The 19,392-nt window shown below is 36.2% G+C and overlaps 1 protein-coding gene across 1 annotated transcript in view; it reads right to left on the bottom strand.

Moving 5' to 3' along the window:
* LOC121728437 (Down syndrome cell adhesion molecule-like protein Dscam2) overlaps nt 1–19,392 on the bottom strand; it is a 90,787-nt gene that overhangs the window by 27,820 nt on the left and 43,575 nt on the right. Inside the window, exons 3-4 of the mRNA XM_042116632.1 lie at nt 6,377–6,440; nt 3,192–3,247 (exon numbers count right to left, since the gene is read on the bottom strand). Of these exons, the coding sequence (XP_041972566.1) occupies nt 3,192–3,247; nt 6,377–6,440 (120 nt within the window). The remainder of the gene's footprint in view (nt 1–3,191; nt 3,248–6,376; nt 6,441–19,392) is intronic.

Below are 19,392 nucleotides of genomic sequence, written 5' to 3'. Positions count from 1 at the left end.
GATTCGGGGCTTATTTTCAAGTATAAAAATGAATTATAAAATCGACAATTTAGGGTCAGTCGCCTCCTTAAACTCAATACTTACGTATTTTTTAGGATGATTATAATGCTTAACAACGTCCAATTATAGTATGTTTATAATAATATCATCTTAAAATTTAGTTGCAGTTAATTAAATAAAAATGTAAACTATCATCCTTATTAATTAGCACCGGTACTTGGTAACTTAATATTTGAAAACCAAATTGAGAACACTTTTGAACTTCAGTCGTTCGTAATTCCGATCTCTTCAATATCCAACTCAGGATGGAACTCATAAAGTTGGTACATCGCTGACAAACAATATCACCCACATGAAATTATTATAATTGTTTGTCTTTAAAGCAGTTAAATAAATTAAAAAATGTAATATTATAAGTAAAAAAATATGAAAAATACAATAGGTTTATTAATAATACCTAATTATAATGATAATAATTATGATGTGATGATAATATTATGATAATGATAAGACTATGATGATATGATACTTTGTATACTTAGTTAATTTTTTCATAAACCCTAGACAGTGTTTCAATATACAAACAAACATTATGTTTTAAAACCTTAAAGTCTAAGAAAGGTTTATTAAAAAACATTGCTTTTATAAGACCTATTTTTTTTCATAAGTCATGGTATTTTTTTGATAATACACTATCAATAACAGTAATAAACAAAATACAATTAAGTAAAGAAAAAAATAAAATAATCTTCTATGAAGGTATTGTTTTTTTACCATTATCTCAAACCTAGGCATGGTGCTTTTTAAACATTCCCAAACCCATATAATAACAATTAATTATCTTTAGTATGATAATAATATTAAATTCACATAGTAATGAATAATGCTACAAAAAAATGCAAAACGGAACCTTTTTTCTTGCCGGTCTTTGTAATTGAGTCCCACAAAAGGCAGGGGAACTAAACCCAAAAGTTTGAGATAAAGTGACAAAGTTGCTGGAGTTTTCCGAAAACATTTTTATCCGCAACTTTTCTCTTTTCAAACAAGACTTTACATGACAATGGCTCTTTAAAATTTACTCAGAGACGCCAGGAAATTATTTTAATAAGATTACGCGGCTTAATTTAATTTTCTTTGGGGTCAGATTGATTTACTCCCTTGGTGACTTTAAATAAGAATAATTTTATATTACCCACATCAGGCCTTCTCAAACTGTGGGTCGCAACTTTCGGGCTATGTGGTATGCAGCCTGATCTATATATTATTATGTGTGAATTGTGATGCGAAAAAAATGTATGAAATCTCTAGCACAAGCTTTTTATCCTTTGCCAGGATTTTTGCAAATTTAGTGCGTTTAGTTAAGATTATAAAACCTTATATACTATCTACTTAGATAAACCTGCATACTTTAGACTGGCCGCATACGTTTTCCGTATTAGATTTCTGAATACGTTTTCCGAATGCGGAATTCCGTGAGACTAGCGCAAACGTTAGTTTTTTTTCACGCGCGCACGCGCCGGCTTGTACTTGAAACGTACGTGCGGAATTCGTTCCGTTCGGAAAAGAGTTCGCCAGTTACGGCCTGGCCACAAGGATCGGCGGTGCGAACGGCGAAGCGAGGCGAGCTCAGTCCCGTGGCACAGAATATAATATAATAGCCCATGGCCAAGCTGTGTAATTTTCTACTGATTCTATGCATTTGGATTTCCGAATACGGAAAACGAATTCTAAAATCGTACGCAGAAAACGTGTGTATGCGGCCCGCCTTATTGTGTGTAATTTGCAGAATTACTAACAATTTCATCAATTCCGTATGACGTACCTACCGGACTACCACCCACTACCCCCAGCTAAATGACAACAATAATTGGAATGCAAATGTCTTATTACAATTCCACGTATGTCTGCCCGTGAAACTGATATGGCGATCAGCATAATGGTATCTACATTCCACATTGTACAGTTATACAGGGTGTAACAAAAATAAGTGATAATACTTTAGGATGTGTACGTGTACCTTGTAGAGAGTTCACTGTGAAAGTAGCAGCGCTGAAAGACAAAAAAAAATCACTTTTGTATGGGGAAACTCGTGACGCTCGGGCCCTTGCCCATACAGAAGTGAAAAAAAATGTTCGTCTTTCAGCACTGCTACTTTCACAGTGAACTCTCTACAAGGAACACGTACACACCCTAAAGTATTATCACTTATTTTTGTTACACACTGTATAATTTTTTGTATGAGCTACAAGGAATTAGGATATCTGTTATTTCATTTGAGTATGAATTCAGTTATCACGTGGAAAGCGCACATTTTGCCGGAATTAGAACTTCTCTTTTTCGTTGTTTTTCATAAATTTTCGTCATTGAGAGAACAAATCACTAATAAGGCTGGCCGCATACACACGTTAACCGTATGCCATTTCCTCAAGTGGAATTAAGATTTGAAATTCAGTGAGACTAGCGCAAACGTTCGTTTTTAGGGTTCCTTATCCAAAGGGTAAAAACGGGACCCTATTACTGAGACTTCGATGTCTGTCGTTTGTCTATATGTATGTCTCCAGGCTGTATCTCAAGAACCGCTATAGCTAGACTTCTGAAATTTTCACAGATTGTGTATTTTTGCTGCCACTGCAACAAAAAATACTAAAAACAAAATAAAATTAACATTTAAGGGGGGCTCCCATATAACAAACGTGATTTTTTTGCTTTTTTTTCTCGATATCAATAATGGCAACATGACATTTTTTACAAAGTCTTTAATTATAAGTATATGTACTCTAATATTTATTAATAATAATTAAATTAAATAAAAATTAAGGGGGCTTCCATACAAAAAACACAAATTTTGGCCTTATTTTGCTCTATAACGGTACAGAACCCATCGTGCGCGAATCCGACTCGCACTTGGCCAATTATTTTTCACGCGCAAACGTGCCGGCTTGCATTTGAAGCGTACGAACGTGCGGAACTCAGCGTATCGTTTGGAAAAGCGCGAATGTGTACGCCAGTGAATGTATTTTCTATAACTGATTCTATGCATTCGGATTTCGAATATAGAAAACGAATTCGGAAATCGTATGCAGAAAACTTGTGTATGCGGCCAGCCTAATATCAACTTAGCGCTTTATTTTACAAGTGTCATAAATTTTTGGTGAATGTCTTCCTTTAGGGCTAAAGTAGAAATAACTTACCATTATCTCGTCTTAGAATTCCATTGTGGTGTACAGCTGGAACGATTGGAGATGACCTAAAACAATCAGAAATTTTATGTTATTGCAAAAAAAAAGACGATTTCATGTACCTATTAACCCAGTATTGCAATTAAAAAATTCCTAAATCATCCCGACTCGTGTGCAATAAATAAATATAACTGTTAATTAGTATAATAATATTATATTCTTCCCCGTGGCTTACTCTTTATAACTAGTTCTTTATAACTTTTCTTAGAAATAACTTCTATTGCCTGCGAACGGAAAAAACAACGCGTTCCGCAAACATGCTGGCAAATGTAAGACTTGAAAATTAGAAAGAGAGCTCCTCTACGTAGCATCACAGGTGACGTGTCCTGACATGTTGTTAATACTTTTTTCGGCGTTGTTAAAAAAATTAACAACGCCGCTAAGTGAATATTCCGTCCATAACTCATAAATGAGAAATGGTGAGAAAGAGCAAAATTCCATCTCTCCAATATCCTTGCAAATCACAACCCTACCGAGCTGGCATAAAACTTAAAAGGCAATAAAATGCCGCAGCGAAACAGCTGATAAGCGCTTTTTTATTTCACTGTCCATTACCAACCGCGGTTACTCTAAACGTTTATCACTGTACCACCGAGAATTATAAAAACTATAATATTATGAAGAACATAATACTTAATATTATAAATGCAAAAGTGGGCCTGTCTTCCCGTCTGTCGTTCAACTCGTTCACCTCTTCACGTCTAAGCCGCTGAACCAATTTTCTTTATTTTTGGTATGGAAATACTTAAGAGTCCCGGGAAAGGACATAGGACACTTTTTATTCCGAAAAAATGTACGGTTCCCGCGCGATAAACGCGTTAGTTACTTATGTAACAAAGGAATGAAAGTACAAAAGGAAGGCTTCTAAAGGAAGTCGAAAAGAAAAAATATATGTTTAAAGGTTACCTATCAGTTTATATTTTATTCAATAATCTATGATATTAATATTAAATAACATTGAAAGCAGCAGGCAACAACTAGATGGTTTATAAATTTCATTTCATTCAGCTTGTGCAATGGGAAATTCCGTCAGTTCGAATTTTGTATTTCTAGGTCAGACCTCAAAGCTGCCATTACTAGGTTCTGATGCGTCAGCCAAATCTAAATTCATTGCTCCGAGCTACGATATGGAACAAAAACCGGATGAACAAAAGTTCATTCTTTTGTAGGGTTGCTTTTACGCGACTGTGCTTCAAGGGCAGTTCTGTTTTCGAGTGTATGTAACTAGCTGTCCCGGCAAACGTTTCTTTGCCATATAAAGTACTAGACGACGCCCGCAACTTCGTTGCGCCAAAACTCGTTTATCGCGCGGAAACCGTACATTTTTTCGGGATTAAAAGTATCCTATGTCCTTTCCCGGGACTCAAAGTATCTCCATGCCAAATTTCAGCAAAATCGGTTTAGCGGTTTGGGCGTGAAGAGGTAACAGACAGATAGACAGACAGACAGACGGACAGACAGACAGACACACTTTCGCATTTATAATATTAGTATGGATGTATGTATAAATTTTCTTGGAATGCTCAAAAGACATAAAAGTTTAAGAAAAGAGGCAACAGAAAGACACAAAACACTAGATCTAAATAGGTTCACCCGTCTAGATGCTACGATGCCATGGACGGACACACATGCATAGACACAACCAAATTATAACAATCCTCTATTTTCATCGGGAGTCAAAAATAGGAAAGTCTTCAATCTTCATTACTTCGAAACCATTTTCACTATGTTCCAGCGAAACACGTGTTATAAGGTAGCTTGTTTTCATACTGCAACTTACTGGCATCTGGCGTTGTGTGCATTGAAAATTGGCCAGTAACTTGCATAGTAGGGAATTGATATATTTTTTTCTTCCTGTTACGTTTACTAATAATTATGAAGACGAAAAGTTTATTTCCTTGTTTCTACCGAATAGGCTCCGATGTTATCCGATACATCGAGGATTTTGATGAAATTTGGCATTAAAATGAACACTTTAGACTCTATTGATAGGACTAGTCTATAATCTATGTCCTTCTACGGGGATGACACACTAGGATACATGCAAGAAAATGTAAGATTTCTGCGGAGTGCGGGATACTGTTTTCATTTTAATTTTTAAATTTTGCTTAACAACACAGCAAATCATGAATTGAAAGTAAAAAGTTGTACAGTGCTCCCAAAGTAATAATGCGCATAGAAATTTTCGTACTTTTTCGGCAACGGCCATATTTCCCGAGCGTCGGAAGACGTCGCTGCAAGCGCTGTTTTAAACTTAACTTTAAGAAAGCGCTTTGCAGCGACGTAGAGCCGCCTGACGTTGCTTGGACGTTACCATGGTCGCCGCGATTGGTTCCGGCGACAGCGGACAGCCACCGGCTATATGATATTTACTTCTATTTCCTTTGAACAAGGTGCAAAATGCATGTGCATTGTTTGGGGCTCTTACGTTTCATAGATTCGGGTGTTTCCGTGATTACGACAATTGGCGAATATTTCCATGCGCATTATTAATTTGGGAGTACTGTATGTAAAATTCACTTGCAATCCAGCATGCCAGCTATAACAGCTATCCAGTATATATTAAGCTTTACACTGACACTGGCGGGTCATAAGGAAAATAGAATGAAGACGGAGTATGGTAATTTTAAATCCTTTGTCTTTGTATGAATAAAGGGAAGGAGTGAAATATCACACTATGTTGGCGTATAACATTGTGGTAAGTAAATAAAAATCTATGAAAGGAAAATTTAAGGGTGGAAGTAATTTTAAATGAAAATATCTCTTCTTACTGTCGCACTCCGAGACGAATAATGATTTCTTAAATGTAATTAATAAGGGATCGTAGGAATTACAGACACAATAGATTTCCAATTGTTATGCTTTTCAGACAGCTTTTAAAAATAACTTTTGAGGCTATTTAAAGGCTTTATATACCCATTGGGTCAATGATAGTTGCACCAAACACATTTAAGTTACTATCCGCCGTACTCAGAGACATTTAATTATGATTAACCTACAATTTAATGAAGAGTTTGACAGAAAATGTATGGGGCTAATGTCAAAATTTAGAATTAATTACATTTAAGCAATTCCACTCTGATTTCGGCAGTTAGTCTATTGTCTAGATAAGAGAATGACTAAATTATTGTATTTACCTGTTTCGATGATAGATATAGTACGCCCAATCCTCTTCATATAGATCGCTGGATCGTGTGATAGCTGAAACAAAATAAAAGAAAGTTTAGTGAATTGATATACACGGTGCAATTAAACCTTCCTGCCAAATTTTTTCCAGGGCTTAGGTTTCATTAGGAGTCAATTTTACCAACAAAAATTGGGTGTTATTTTTTATGACATAATATTTTATCCCATTTAAAATCGTTGCAGAACAGTCACTAGCGGCGCGGGGGAAGGAGCGGGGGTAACGCGGGGGAAGCGCGCGCGCGCGGTGGCACGTCACGTGCGGGCGACGCGTCGTGTCCATTAATTGTAGTGTTTTTTAGGATAGCGTTCGGAAGCTATTTCTCAATATTTTAGTACTGAGTGATTATAAAAGAAAAAATACGTGTATTTTAATTTTTAACAAGGATCAATATATCAAAATTCGGTAGGAAGGTTTAATTGCACCCTGCATTATTATTAAAATAAAAAAAATTGCGTAAATCTTTAACTAAAATAATAATAAATGGTTCATAATCATATAAAATAAATATAGTAAGTATATCGTTAATTTTGGAAATCACCAAAATATTAATTGTAATTGCTGCAGTAAGGAAAAATAAATCCAATATGATATTAATTCGAAGTAATCAAGTATGATTAGAATTAGTTATCTACGCGATAAGAATATCCTATCAGAGCAATGTGATAAAGAAATACATGATTGAAAAGGTCCATTCTGACATAAATGTAGCCACTTTTCCAGATGAAACTCTATATTTAGACTATTCATTTGATTTTGGTACATAATAATATGATTTTCCTACTAACAAGTAAATACTAAATAGATGAACGGATCAATGCCTTTTATACTTTGCTATATGACGCCCGCAACTCCGTTGCGCAAAAAAACGTTTATCGCGTGGGAACCGTACATTATTTCGGAAAAAAAAATATCCTATGTCCTTTCCCGAGAGTCAAAGTATCTCCATACCAAATATCAGAAAAATCTGTTCAGCGGTTTGGGCACGAAGCGGTAAGAGGCAGATAGACCTACTTTCGAATTTGAAGATGTGAGTGGAAGAACACGGTAACTATCATAAAAAATACCGTTTTTTTTGTATACATGGAGGCTTTAAAGCCGGAAAATTATTTGAAATAAAAAACTGTGCATTTTATGTGCTGCCAGATATATTAGCCAGGTGATGAAGTAGATAAGTTATAAGGATTGTTCAAATCATAAGGGAAAAATTAGTAAATGTCCGTATGTTATAAAATGTTTGTTATTGTGTTCTTTCACTCACGTCTTCATTTATAATATTAGTATGGATTGAAATAAGAATCAGTATCAAACTAATGTTGAAAACATTAGGTATCTATTATTATCTGCAACAACCTCCTCGAATTAATTTCTAACGATCCACGTTTCAATCCCGTTTTAACATCTACACTCTACAGTACTTAAGTATACTCGGTCAAAAGCTATTTCTATTAGTAGGGGAGGGGAAGGTGCTAATTGTGTAGTCACTCGAGCGTCATGGAGACCTAGTAGGTAGGTTTTACATTAGGTAAAACTGATAAAAAAATAATAAGAGTGTTTTTTTATTTTAGCGGTGGGTTCAGAAACTGCAGCCATTTTAAAGTTTTGAAAAAGAAAATATATTTAGAAAATTGCTTATTTAGGTAAATTATAAATATATTTTAGACAACAAGGACTAAATCACTTAGTTTAGTGCAAAATAAAATATCTGCGAAGCTTAGTTAGGAAAATATGAAGCTTTATTTTTTTATATTTTAAAATGTCCCACAGGCTTACCTAACCTTTGAATCGTCAGTGCTTTATATTATGGAAGCTTCTTTGGGGTATACTAAACATCCCCTATTTTAATCTGACAGATCCGATGACATTTCAGTATTCAAATTTTTTTTTTAACCCACCACGTGAGAAATCTGATTTCTATACCATGATAACTAGACACATGTCGGATTCCTATACAAGCTTAATCTGACACGCTCGAGCTTGTCCTGAAATTCCCTCTTCCCCTCCCCAACTATATTGGCTTTTTGTTGTTTTCAGTGTGTTTCCACTTAATCGTATTACGTCAATAAGGCGTGCAAAAACCACGCAGGCTGGCGAGCGAGCCGAGCGGGTGAGCGAGCATTAGTTCGACCGAACGGTAATGCATCATTAGCTAATGACGTAGGAACCACATTCAAAGCCTTTCGCTTTTTGCGTCCGACGGTTTCGCCGTAAATGATTTGTACACCGTACACGGTGTACAGGAAAAATATTTACGACTTTGTTGTTCCACTTGTATGGTTGAAATGGCTACGACTGCTAGAAGTAATATAATATCCCCCGACAAGTATAGCAAACCCTTGTTGTTATAAATACATTAAAGGTTTGTAATACATATACAATATTCTATTTATAAAAGTTATTCACTAAAAACTTACAAAAACATGATATAAAGAGAGGATGAAGGAATTTAATCACTAAATAAAATATGTAAGAAAACAATATCAACTCAATTTATATCGTTCTACGAGTTTCTTACGCAACATCGATTCTTATCTCCCGGGTTAGTCCCGAACCGGAGGTAAGTATCATTAGCATTTTGTAAAGCATTCAAAATTTTTGTATATATGCTCATGAAGACCCTGCATGGTTGTAAAATATGTCTTGGTCTTCACCCATTAACACCTATTCTTTGTGAAAAATCCGGAAAACCAAAAGCACGAAGCGTGCTCACACAAAAACCGAACAGAAAGTATGTGATTTATGTCCTACGGAAAAAACTACACACGAGTAACTCATTGAAGCGTGGACTTCTGACTGTAAAATATAGTATTTTCTAGACTATTCTATGACCTACTTTAAAATGAACATCGGTGGCTAACCTAGCGAGTTTTGGCAACGTATTTCTTTTATCGAGCTACAGGTTGGAATGCTTTTATTTTGGGTTGAAATGCTTTTATTTTGTGAGGATTGAACGTAATCGTTTTAGCTTTGGGATTATTAACCAGCTACCGTGTGATATTTCGTTCACAAATAAAATATCCAAAATTACGAATCGACGTTTTGCATCCGAACATTATTGGCATACCTAAACTTACAAGTACATAATATAAAATGTCGTATAATTCGGTGTACACCTATGAAACATACGCCAATCGATAGAGAAGATGTTTACGAACAATAAATACTCTTTGACAGAATGTAGTACTTAAATTATATACTTCCTGAGTTATTTCAATTTGAAAATGTGAAATAAATAACATTTTAGATATAATACAACATATTTCAAAAAGTATTATCATTTACGACATTTTTTCAAAAGAGTATATTTTGTTGTTTGTAATTATTTTTTCTATCGATTGACGTAATATGTTTCGTACACGAAAATAACTTTAGGTATGCCACGCTCCATACAAAAAGGTTCGAACTCTTTTGAAAGTTGTTTGTATGTCTGTTACCTCTAAATGCCCAAACCGCTAAACAAATTTGGCTGGGTATGGAGCTACTTTAAGTCCCGGGTAAGGACATATTATTATACTTTTTATCCCGGAATAATGTACGGTTCCCACACGTTAAAGAAATTTTGACGCAACGGAGTTGCGGGCGTCATCTAGTATATTAAATAAAAATAAATAAATAAAATATATTTTTATTCAAAATGGGTATCATGATACACTTTTTGAAAGTCGAACGAAGAAACTACGTTGCCTACCACCGCGGCACCGGTTCGGGAACTACCATCATGGATCTCCATTATGATTTATGCTCCAAGCTAAGTAGGCCTTTAGTTTCAGTGAAAATTAATTAGATGTTAGATCTTGAGCGTGTGTGTTTGGTATTACACACACCCTAAAGTCTTATATAACACTTCCGTGGTCGAGTGGTTTAGAGCACGGCTCTTGACTCGGAGGTCGTGGGTTCGATTCCCGCGTTGGAAACATGTTATTTCCAAGTTTGGTTACGACAATGCAGGCTGATCACCTGATTGTCTGACGAGTAAGATGATCCATGCGTCGGAGGGGCATGTAAAATGTCTCTCGCTAGTCGTATCGGTCTTCCGTCCCACTGGGTCATGAGAGTAAAGGAATAGAGAGAGCTCTTGTTTACTGCGCACACACTTTCGCACTATAAAATTACTCCTGCCTAATTGGCCTGATTTCAATGAAACCGTCCACCGTCACCGAAACCGGTGTGGGAGTTATTATGGGTATTATATCACAGATGTTACAAACGACGATTGTATCTACCAGCTACTGTTAAAATGTCGTTAGTACGGCAGTGTTCATTTGAAGCAGTTGTTTGTGAGTTAGTTCTGAATATATTTTAATGTTGTAATGAATATGTAATTGTCTATAAAATGTTGTGCACATTTCGTGTTGTGTTTCAAGAGAACGGTTGTATTAAGATTCAATGTTACATTGTTCAGTTTTGTCTTATTATACGTTAAATAAATAATAGTGGTAATCTGACGGTTGGGTTTGACATTACTTAACTACGTAGGTCCCCCATCTGCCTAGGAATCAACTTCTCTAATAGGACATACTTATAATTAGATCAAAATAAATCTGTGTATTTGTGTATAATCGGTTTTAGGCAACGGCTTCTATTATGATGGGTTTTTTGGTAAAAAAAAAAAAACATTGTAGCCTTTTACCTGAGATAATTTGTGGTATTTTGTGTCTCTATTCCCCTTTTATCACCGAAGCTAGGCCATCCAGGTACTAATAACGAATAAGATTTTCACAAAAACTAAATCATAACTGCCGCACTCAGAGACGAACAATTTGACAGATAATGTTTTTTTTTTTTATTATGAAATAAGGGGGCAAACGAGCAAACGGGTCACCGGGCCGATGGAAAGCAACTTCCGTCGCCCATGGACACTCGCAGCATCAGAAGAGCTGCAGGTGCGTTGCCGGCCTTTTAAGAGGGATTAGGGTAATAGGGGAGGTTAGGGATGGGAAGGGAAGGGAATAGGGGAGGGTAGGGAAGGAAATAGGATAGGGGATTGGGCCTCCGGTAAACTCACTTACTCGGCGAAACACAGCGCAAGCGCTGTTTCACGCCGGTTTTCTGTGAGAACGTGGTATTTCTCCGGTCGAGCCAGCTCATTCGTGCCGAAGCATGGTTCTCCCACGTATAATGTAGGGGGCTTATGTCAAAATCTTCATCGAATTACAGTAAAGAAATCGATATTCGAGTGTGGCAGTAAGGCCTTAGCATTAATCAATTAGGGGCGTCGAACGTGAAACTTTTAAAACGGAGTTGTGTTGATTTTTTAAACAGTTTCACTGTTGCAGACGTTCCACAGCTCGGGGAATATTGTGTTCGGAGTTGAATGCGAGTTGGCGCTGCCGGTGCAAAATTGAAAATTTCAACGTCGGATTTAAACCGTTCTGACTGAATGTAGCCTCATTAAAGTGCGAATTGCAATTTATTGTCGGCGTGCTGTCATCTATTGCTACATCTCAGTTTATATTTAATTCTGGATCATAAAGTTAATAATATACCTAGCGGAATAGAGCAACAATCTCGAGCTGTCAAACGAAACCGAAATTGGTTTCATCTGTATGTAAAAATATGTGTACGTATACACTTACACAAGCATGATTGAACATGAATTCTATGAGATTAAATTGTCAACGTGCGGTAAGTGCCGACTGGACGTCAAAAAAAGAGTGCTGCTGTCATGTATCACACGTCTCTTTTTACCACCCAGTGTTACTGATAGTAACATCTCTCTTGCTCAGGCCTTTGTTTCTCTATTCCGCTAGGTATATTAAGTTTATGTTCTGGATACAACTACGCAACGTGCGCTTAGTGATGCTTCAGCAATTCCTAACTGGGCTGAAGTTCTAATGAACTTTTTATTTTCTCCTTGCCCTATCCCGTCTTTCAAAGTATCCCCATATTTACCTTTTCAAAAAATTCAGTCATGTAAGCCTGACACACCCAGCATACGTGGGAGAGCCATGCTTCGGCACGAATGGGCCGGCTCGACCGGATAAATACCACGTTCTCACAGAAAACCGGCGTGAAACAGCGATTGCGCTGTGTTTCGCCGAGTGAGTGAGTTTACCGGAGGCCCAATCCCCTTACCCCTACCCTATTCCCTTCCCTACCCTCAACTATTCCCTTCCCTTCCCTTCCCTACCCTCCCCTATTACCCGATTCCCTCTTAAAAGGCCGGCAACGCACTTGCAGCTCTTCTGATGCTGCGAGTGTCCATGGGCAACGGAAGTTGCTTTCCATCAGGTGACCCGTTTGCTCGTTTGCCCCCTTATTTCATAAAAAAAAAAAGCATTACAAACTTAGCGAGGTAGGTTACAAACGTACAACTCCGCACCGTACACTGCCTTTAAAATGCTAAAAACACAGAATGTGATTCTGATAGATAAATAACATAATTTCATAATTAAATAAAAATAATGTACATATAAAATAGCTGTAAACAATATTACCTGAAACTTTTGATGAAAATTTTCCACTACGAGACTTTCATTCGCGACCCTGTGATCTGCGCCATGCTCTGATAACTTTTCATTTCGAGCTTTTCTCAGAATAATAAAGATATTTCTTTTACTAATATTTATAGAAAAAAATGTTAGTTGGGGAGGGGAAGACGGGATTTCGGGACTAGCTCGAGCATGTCAGATTAAGCTTGTATAGGATTCCGACATGTGTCTAGTCATCATGGTATAGAAATCAGATTTCTCACGTGGTGGGTTAAATTTTTTTTTGAATACTGAAATGTCATCGGATTTGTCAAATTAAGATGGAGGATGTTAAGTATACCCCGAAGAAGCTTCCATATAAAGCACTGACGATTCAAAGGTTAGGTAAGCCTGTAGGGACATTTAAAAAATATATAAAGCTTCATATTATTTTCCTCACTAAGCTTCGCAGATATTTTATTTTGCACTAAACTAAATGATTAAGTCCTTGTTGTCTAAAATATAATAATAACCGACCGAAATAAGCAATTTTCTGAATATATTTTCTTTTTCAAAACTTTAAAATGGCCGCAGTTTCTGAACCCACCGCTGAAATAAAAAACGTTCTTATTATTTTTTATCAGTTTTACCTAATGTAAAAAACCTACTAGGTCTCCATGACGCTCGAGCGACTACAAAATTAGCAGTATGTTATTTGCTGACAATTAAATAAATCATAAACCCTTAATCAAATTAAGTACCTAAGTATCATAATTTTTAATAATCACTTCAAAAAATGTCTTAGTTAAATTATATTCTCACCGCAAACGTCAGAAATGAAGGCGTTATAAAGTAACGAACTCTTTTATTATTTAAACTAGCCTTTTAAAATAATTGTTAAATACAGGCTCCAAAGAGATTATTTATTAATCAAAGGAGAAGTCTTGTACATTTTATCTTGTAAATTAAACAAAATTTTCTTGAATTATGAAGTTATAATAAATCTATCAATTATCTTAAGTTGCAAAGTTAACACTTACAAAAATAAATTCTTATATTTTGAAGACCAAAAAATTATTCATTAGTATGATGAATTTTTTCTGTTTGTGTATATTGTAAATGCTCTTTTTTGATTTACAAAATATATTATTATGATAGTGTTGAAATCATGATAATTTAACAGAAATTATATATTTTATCTATACTAATATTATAAATGCGAAAGTATCTCTGTCTGTCTGTCTGTCTCGCTTTCACGCCAAAACTGCCGAACCGATTGTAATGAAATTTTGTATACAGATAGTCTAAAGCCTGAGAAAGGACATAGGCTACTTTTTTTACTGGAAAAAAGGGTTGTAAGGGGGTGAAAATACGAAAATTTGTTCAAATTAAGTTAGTTCCAAAAATTCATACTAGATAGCGTCGTGCGTCTCTTACATCGCGCTAACGCTTGCCCAACATCTTTCTATAAGAGGTGGTATCATCATATATTTGACATTCAATTTTTTTTCTATTGTTATTTCTTTTTTACGTTATTTAATAAGTCAATACTTTGTGACGATACCTTAAACCTATCAATGATAAATAGTTTATGGGTAAGGTTGTGTAATTGGGGGGCTAAATAAGCTTTAAAATTTGGCATAAAATATTATAAAGTTTAATTTTAAAAATGAAATATTATGTGCACACTGCACAGCTGTTTTGATTTAAGGGGTACCAGGTTTTTTTTTATAAAAGCTTTTGACACCAATTTTGTTGACATCGCGCGTTATAAACTGAAGTCCACGCGGACGAGGTCGCGGGCAACAGCTAGTATGTAATAAATAAAATTGATTTTTTAACTTTCACTGAAACTCGAGAGCGGATTGGGTTATAAATATTATAATTATTAATTAGTCTTGAAACATTCGTGAAAGACCAGGAAAGGCTTCTATTAGGTGAGACGTGATTCGAAGTTCACCGGGTCATCTAGTCGATAAATACATAATCTTATATCTTTAAACGAGCAATTCTTGTATATATAATTATATAATTGGAATCTCGGAATCGGCTCCAACGATTTTCATGAAATTTAGTATATAGGGGGTTTCGGGGGCGATAAATCAATCTAGCTAGGAATCATTTTTAGAAAATACCATTTTATTTGTGTTTTATCGAATACCGAGCAAAGCTCGGTCAAATAGCTAGTAATATTATAAATGCAAAAGTGTGTCTGTCTGTCTGTTTGTTACCTCGTCACGCCCAAGCCACTGAACTGAAAGGTACGGATACACTGAGTCTCGAGAAAGGACATAAAATGATACTTTTTATCGCGAAAAATTATACGATTCAGGCGCGAAAAACGAATTTTAACGCAACGGAGTTGCGGGCTCTATAAAGTTCTAGTATTTTATAGTTTAAAGCGCTAATCAAGACTTCAACGATTAAATTGCTGAAAATAAAATAGACCATATCCAACTATTCACGACTCAATGGCAACTAACGAAGCAGAAATCGGAATCGCAGCCAAGCCAAGCCAACACCAGAAAATAGTTTTAGTTATACCTTGATTCAGTTAATTTAACGAATCGAGGTGACGATTCTAAAGATAAATAAGAAGTAAAGTTTCCTTTCAAAGAAACTTTGTTTTTCTAAGGTGTTGATTTTTAAAGAACGACGTATTGATCTTAGTTTCTTTCTTCTTGGTCGTAGAGCAGTGAGAAAAGAAAACAATATAATTCGCCATTGTAAACATAATATCGTAAGGTAATTATAATAAATACATTAATATGGCATAATATGCCACAAATAACGTCACCCATGGACACTCGCAACATCAGAAGAGCTGCAGGTGCGTTGCTGGTTTTTTGGCATTATGTGTATAACGTAAAAATAGTTAGTAAAGGGGGTGACAGACGTGGGAGTAAGTACGCGGACTTATGGCTCGACGATCTTAATCGCCTGTGTGTCGGCAAAGAGCCGCGAGCCGCGGATAAGCCGCCGCTGCATAATTACTATTAACAATAAAGTTAAGAGGAGTCCACACCGCCGTTTTTCCATACAAACGTTGTCCCCTGTTTCCTCCCTAGATAATGCCGGTAGAGTTATGAATTTTTTCCTGAATATCTATGGCCACTATTAGCGTGCCCCTGTTTTCTTTTTTTTCATAATTTTATTATTAAAAAAGATAAGAACGTCCAAAAACCTAAAAAAATGGCCAGATTTTCCTCTGTGTTCAAACACCCGGAAAACAAAACTGGCTAAAATATACAAAAAAATAAAACATAGAAACACAGCTCAAGCCTCGCTTTAATTCTTAATGAAAAAAGTACTTAAATCGGTTAAGTTTTGGAGAAGGAATTAAAAAAAGCGGACAACGAATCGAAGATTTTCTGTTCTTTTATTAGTACTTTTGTCGTGTTGTCTCTATCGCGCTCTGCGGTGGGAGACTTGAGATTGGTGAGACAGCAATACATTTTCAAATACCTATTTTCAATTTCTCTCGCCCCTGGTATGCGTTAGTAACTACGCATACATACATACGCAACAAAAGCATAATGCTCCTTCTTCCGCAGTGGGGTAAAAAGAACCATTTTAAACACGTCATTTTTCTTCTATGAATAAAATATTTATAGTACCATGTCCTAAGTTTAGAATTCTTTGGTATAAAATATAATCTACACTATAAATCTGAGCAAGGAACTGCATGCCAAATGAAGTTAGAATTAATGTGGGCTTTCTAAATGCTTCAGAGTTTAAAATAAATGTCTAAAGGGTTAGGGTTCGCGGAATCTCTATTTTAGTTGCTTACTATTAGATGACCCGTTTTCTTGTTTGCCCCTGATTTTATTAAAAAAATCCAGCGCTGTAGTAGCAACGTATTATATCGTATCTTTACTGATATTAATAACTTACTAATATCAATAAATGCGAAAGTGTGTCTGTCTATACGTTACCTCTTCACACCCAACGCGCTGGACCAATTTTGCTGAAATCAATAATAATAATTTATCACTAGCTTCCAGAGCTGTGTAAAAAAAATATGTCTCACATGATGTGAGTGACGCTCGCTACATTATCAATGTAATGTGCCTCAATAAATTAATTCACCTACGTAATTTGGTCTGGTTACATTATGCCCAGCATGTTACAAACAGAGATGTACGCGAATTATAGTGTTCTCGAACGGGAGTTAAAAAAAAAACCGATTTAATTTAAAACATTTATTAAAATAGAATTACAATTATTCTTATAACTTTTAAAACACTTTTTCTAACAGAGCTATTCTGTATAAAAATACTATATCCTAAACTACAATTATAAGTACCGACCCCGATCGATGTAAGATCTAAAGTGAGTTAACTAACTACCAAAATCAGGTCCCACGGAGTTGGGACCACCACGATGATGCGGCGGCAGCATTTCCAGTATTCCGTCGTCTTTCGCAATTTTATTAAGAAACTGCTTGAGTGGTCTTATCTGTATAGTCTGAGAGGCGGCACCACTTTATGTATGCTTCAAGTTTATTATAGTCCAAGAGATGTTTTGACTGCAGCTGACTGATGATGATGATGTCCTTATACTGGTGTTCGGCAAATCTGTGCTAAGTCCGGTTTTCATAGAGGGTGCATATCGCGATTCCGCGATTTAGAATAACATACACGGTTATTACTTTTTAGTGGGCAAAACGCAAGTATCAAGACGTCTTCCGGTCGCGTCATCTGTCAACACAGGAATGCTAGCAACACCGAAACTTCACTTCTGTCTTCTGAACCCATCCCTGCAGGGATGCAACAACTATTCTTCTAAAAACGTAATAATATTATTTATCTTATTTTTTACATCTATATAACTCCACTGTATTAGTCCACAAGTTTAAAATAATAACACAAACAAGAGACATGACAAATTCGGACGAAATGACATAGATCCGCCAACTACTTATATGAATGACGAGCTTTTGCCCGCAGCTTTGCTCGCGTTAGCAGGTATTATTATATACAAACTTTCATCCCCTATTTTGACCCCTTGGGGTTAGAATTGATCAAAATCCTTTCTTAGCGGATGCCTACGTCATAACATCTACCTACATGCCAAATTTCAGCCCGGTCAGTAAGTCACCTTTGAGTTTTATATATATAGATATCTGACGGTACATTATATAAATTGAATCATTGGCAGATTGCGGCCTACGTAATTTGTGTGGGTTATGTTATACTCAGCCAACAGATCACGTCTGACGTTCACTTTACAAAATCCGACCAAAAGACATAGATGCGCCATCTATCTATGAATATATTTCTCTGATAGCACAAAGGTATGTAATACTCATACATACCTTTTTATTTACAAACACTTTAACATCACTTTATACATAAAAATAAGTCGGGTTTTCTTTCCTGACGCTATAACTCCAGAACGCACGAACCGATTTCCACGGTTTTGCATTCGTTGGAAAGGTCTCAGGCTCCGTGAAGTCTATAGAAAAAAAAATCAGAAAAAACATCAAGAGAAAAGCAGGCAACCAGGGAAAATCATTTTATGGCAAAACAACATTTGCCAGGACAGCTAGTCACTTTATAAATTCAGAATATTATATCAATTTTACGCGGGACGCTTTTAGCATTAGTGATACTTGAGAGTTTAGACGTTCAACGTGTTCAAATATTCTCACTTAATCGTCTTATAGAACGACTTACTGAATAATAAAATACCTGGTATTGGGTGCTTTTTCTTGAGAAACACCTTCTTTAAGTTTTGTGTCTATAAGTTGAGGATTTCAATACATTTATAATGTATTTTGCTGTGTCTAATTTTTGATTTCTAATTTATCGTTTTTTTGGCTCAATGCTAAGAGACTTTGGTTGATGAGTAACAAAGGCTTCGGTATATTATCTCGATTGAGATAATATCTTACTGCAAATCCCATTAATTTTACTTCAAGCCGACGGTGAAATTGACAAAAGCAGAGCTTAGGGCCCAGGAGGGACGATACACGAGACGAATCCGATACGAGAGACAAATCCGACGCTATGTGTGAGACAAGTATGACGTATTATAGGTCTACCAGGATCTGTTGGCAAAAAATGAGTAAAGGAATTGACTCTAGCAATACCGGGGTTATTGGAATAAAACATTTTGATCCTTTTTTTCCTTATAACGGCTGATTCTGTGTGTCAAACATGCAAATATAAAAAATTATCCAATGATCAAGGATATTTTTTGAAATTATGCCATGCAATTTTGCCATCAGATTCTGGTAGACCTTTAGGGCCTTATCACACTGGCGATTAGCGAGCGATTTGAAAGCGACGCGACTGCGCAGCGCACACGCCACGATGACGCCGCGATTGCGTGCACGCAGCTTGCCTTTGGCGTTTTGGACACTCAGCAGCAAAATGGATTCTGACGTTACTTCCTAGACGAGTCTACCATATATTATAATAATAATCTGTGTAGACGAGTGTACAAAATGGCGTCCACGCCACGCCGCGACGACGCTGCGCTGTCGCAACGTGCACGCCGCGATTCGCGGCGTGTGCGCTGCGCAGTCGCGTTGCTTTCAAATCGCTCGCTAATC

This window comes from Aricia agestis, chromosome 6 (genome assembly GCF_905147365.1).
Source record: "Aricia agestis chromosome 6, ilAriAges1.1, whole genome shotgun sequence".
Lineage (NCBI taxonomy): Eukaryota > Metazoa > Arthropoda > Insecta > Lepidoptera > Lycaenidae > Aricia > Aricia agestis.
This window is presented reverse-complemented; position numbering and strand designations above follow the sequence as displayed.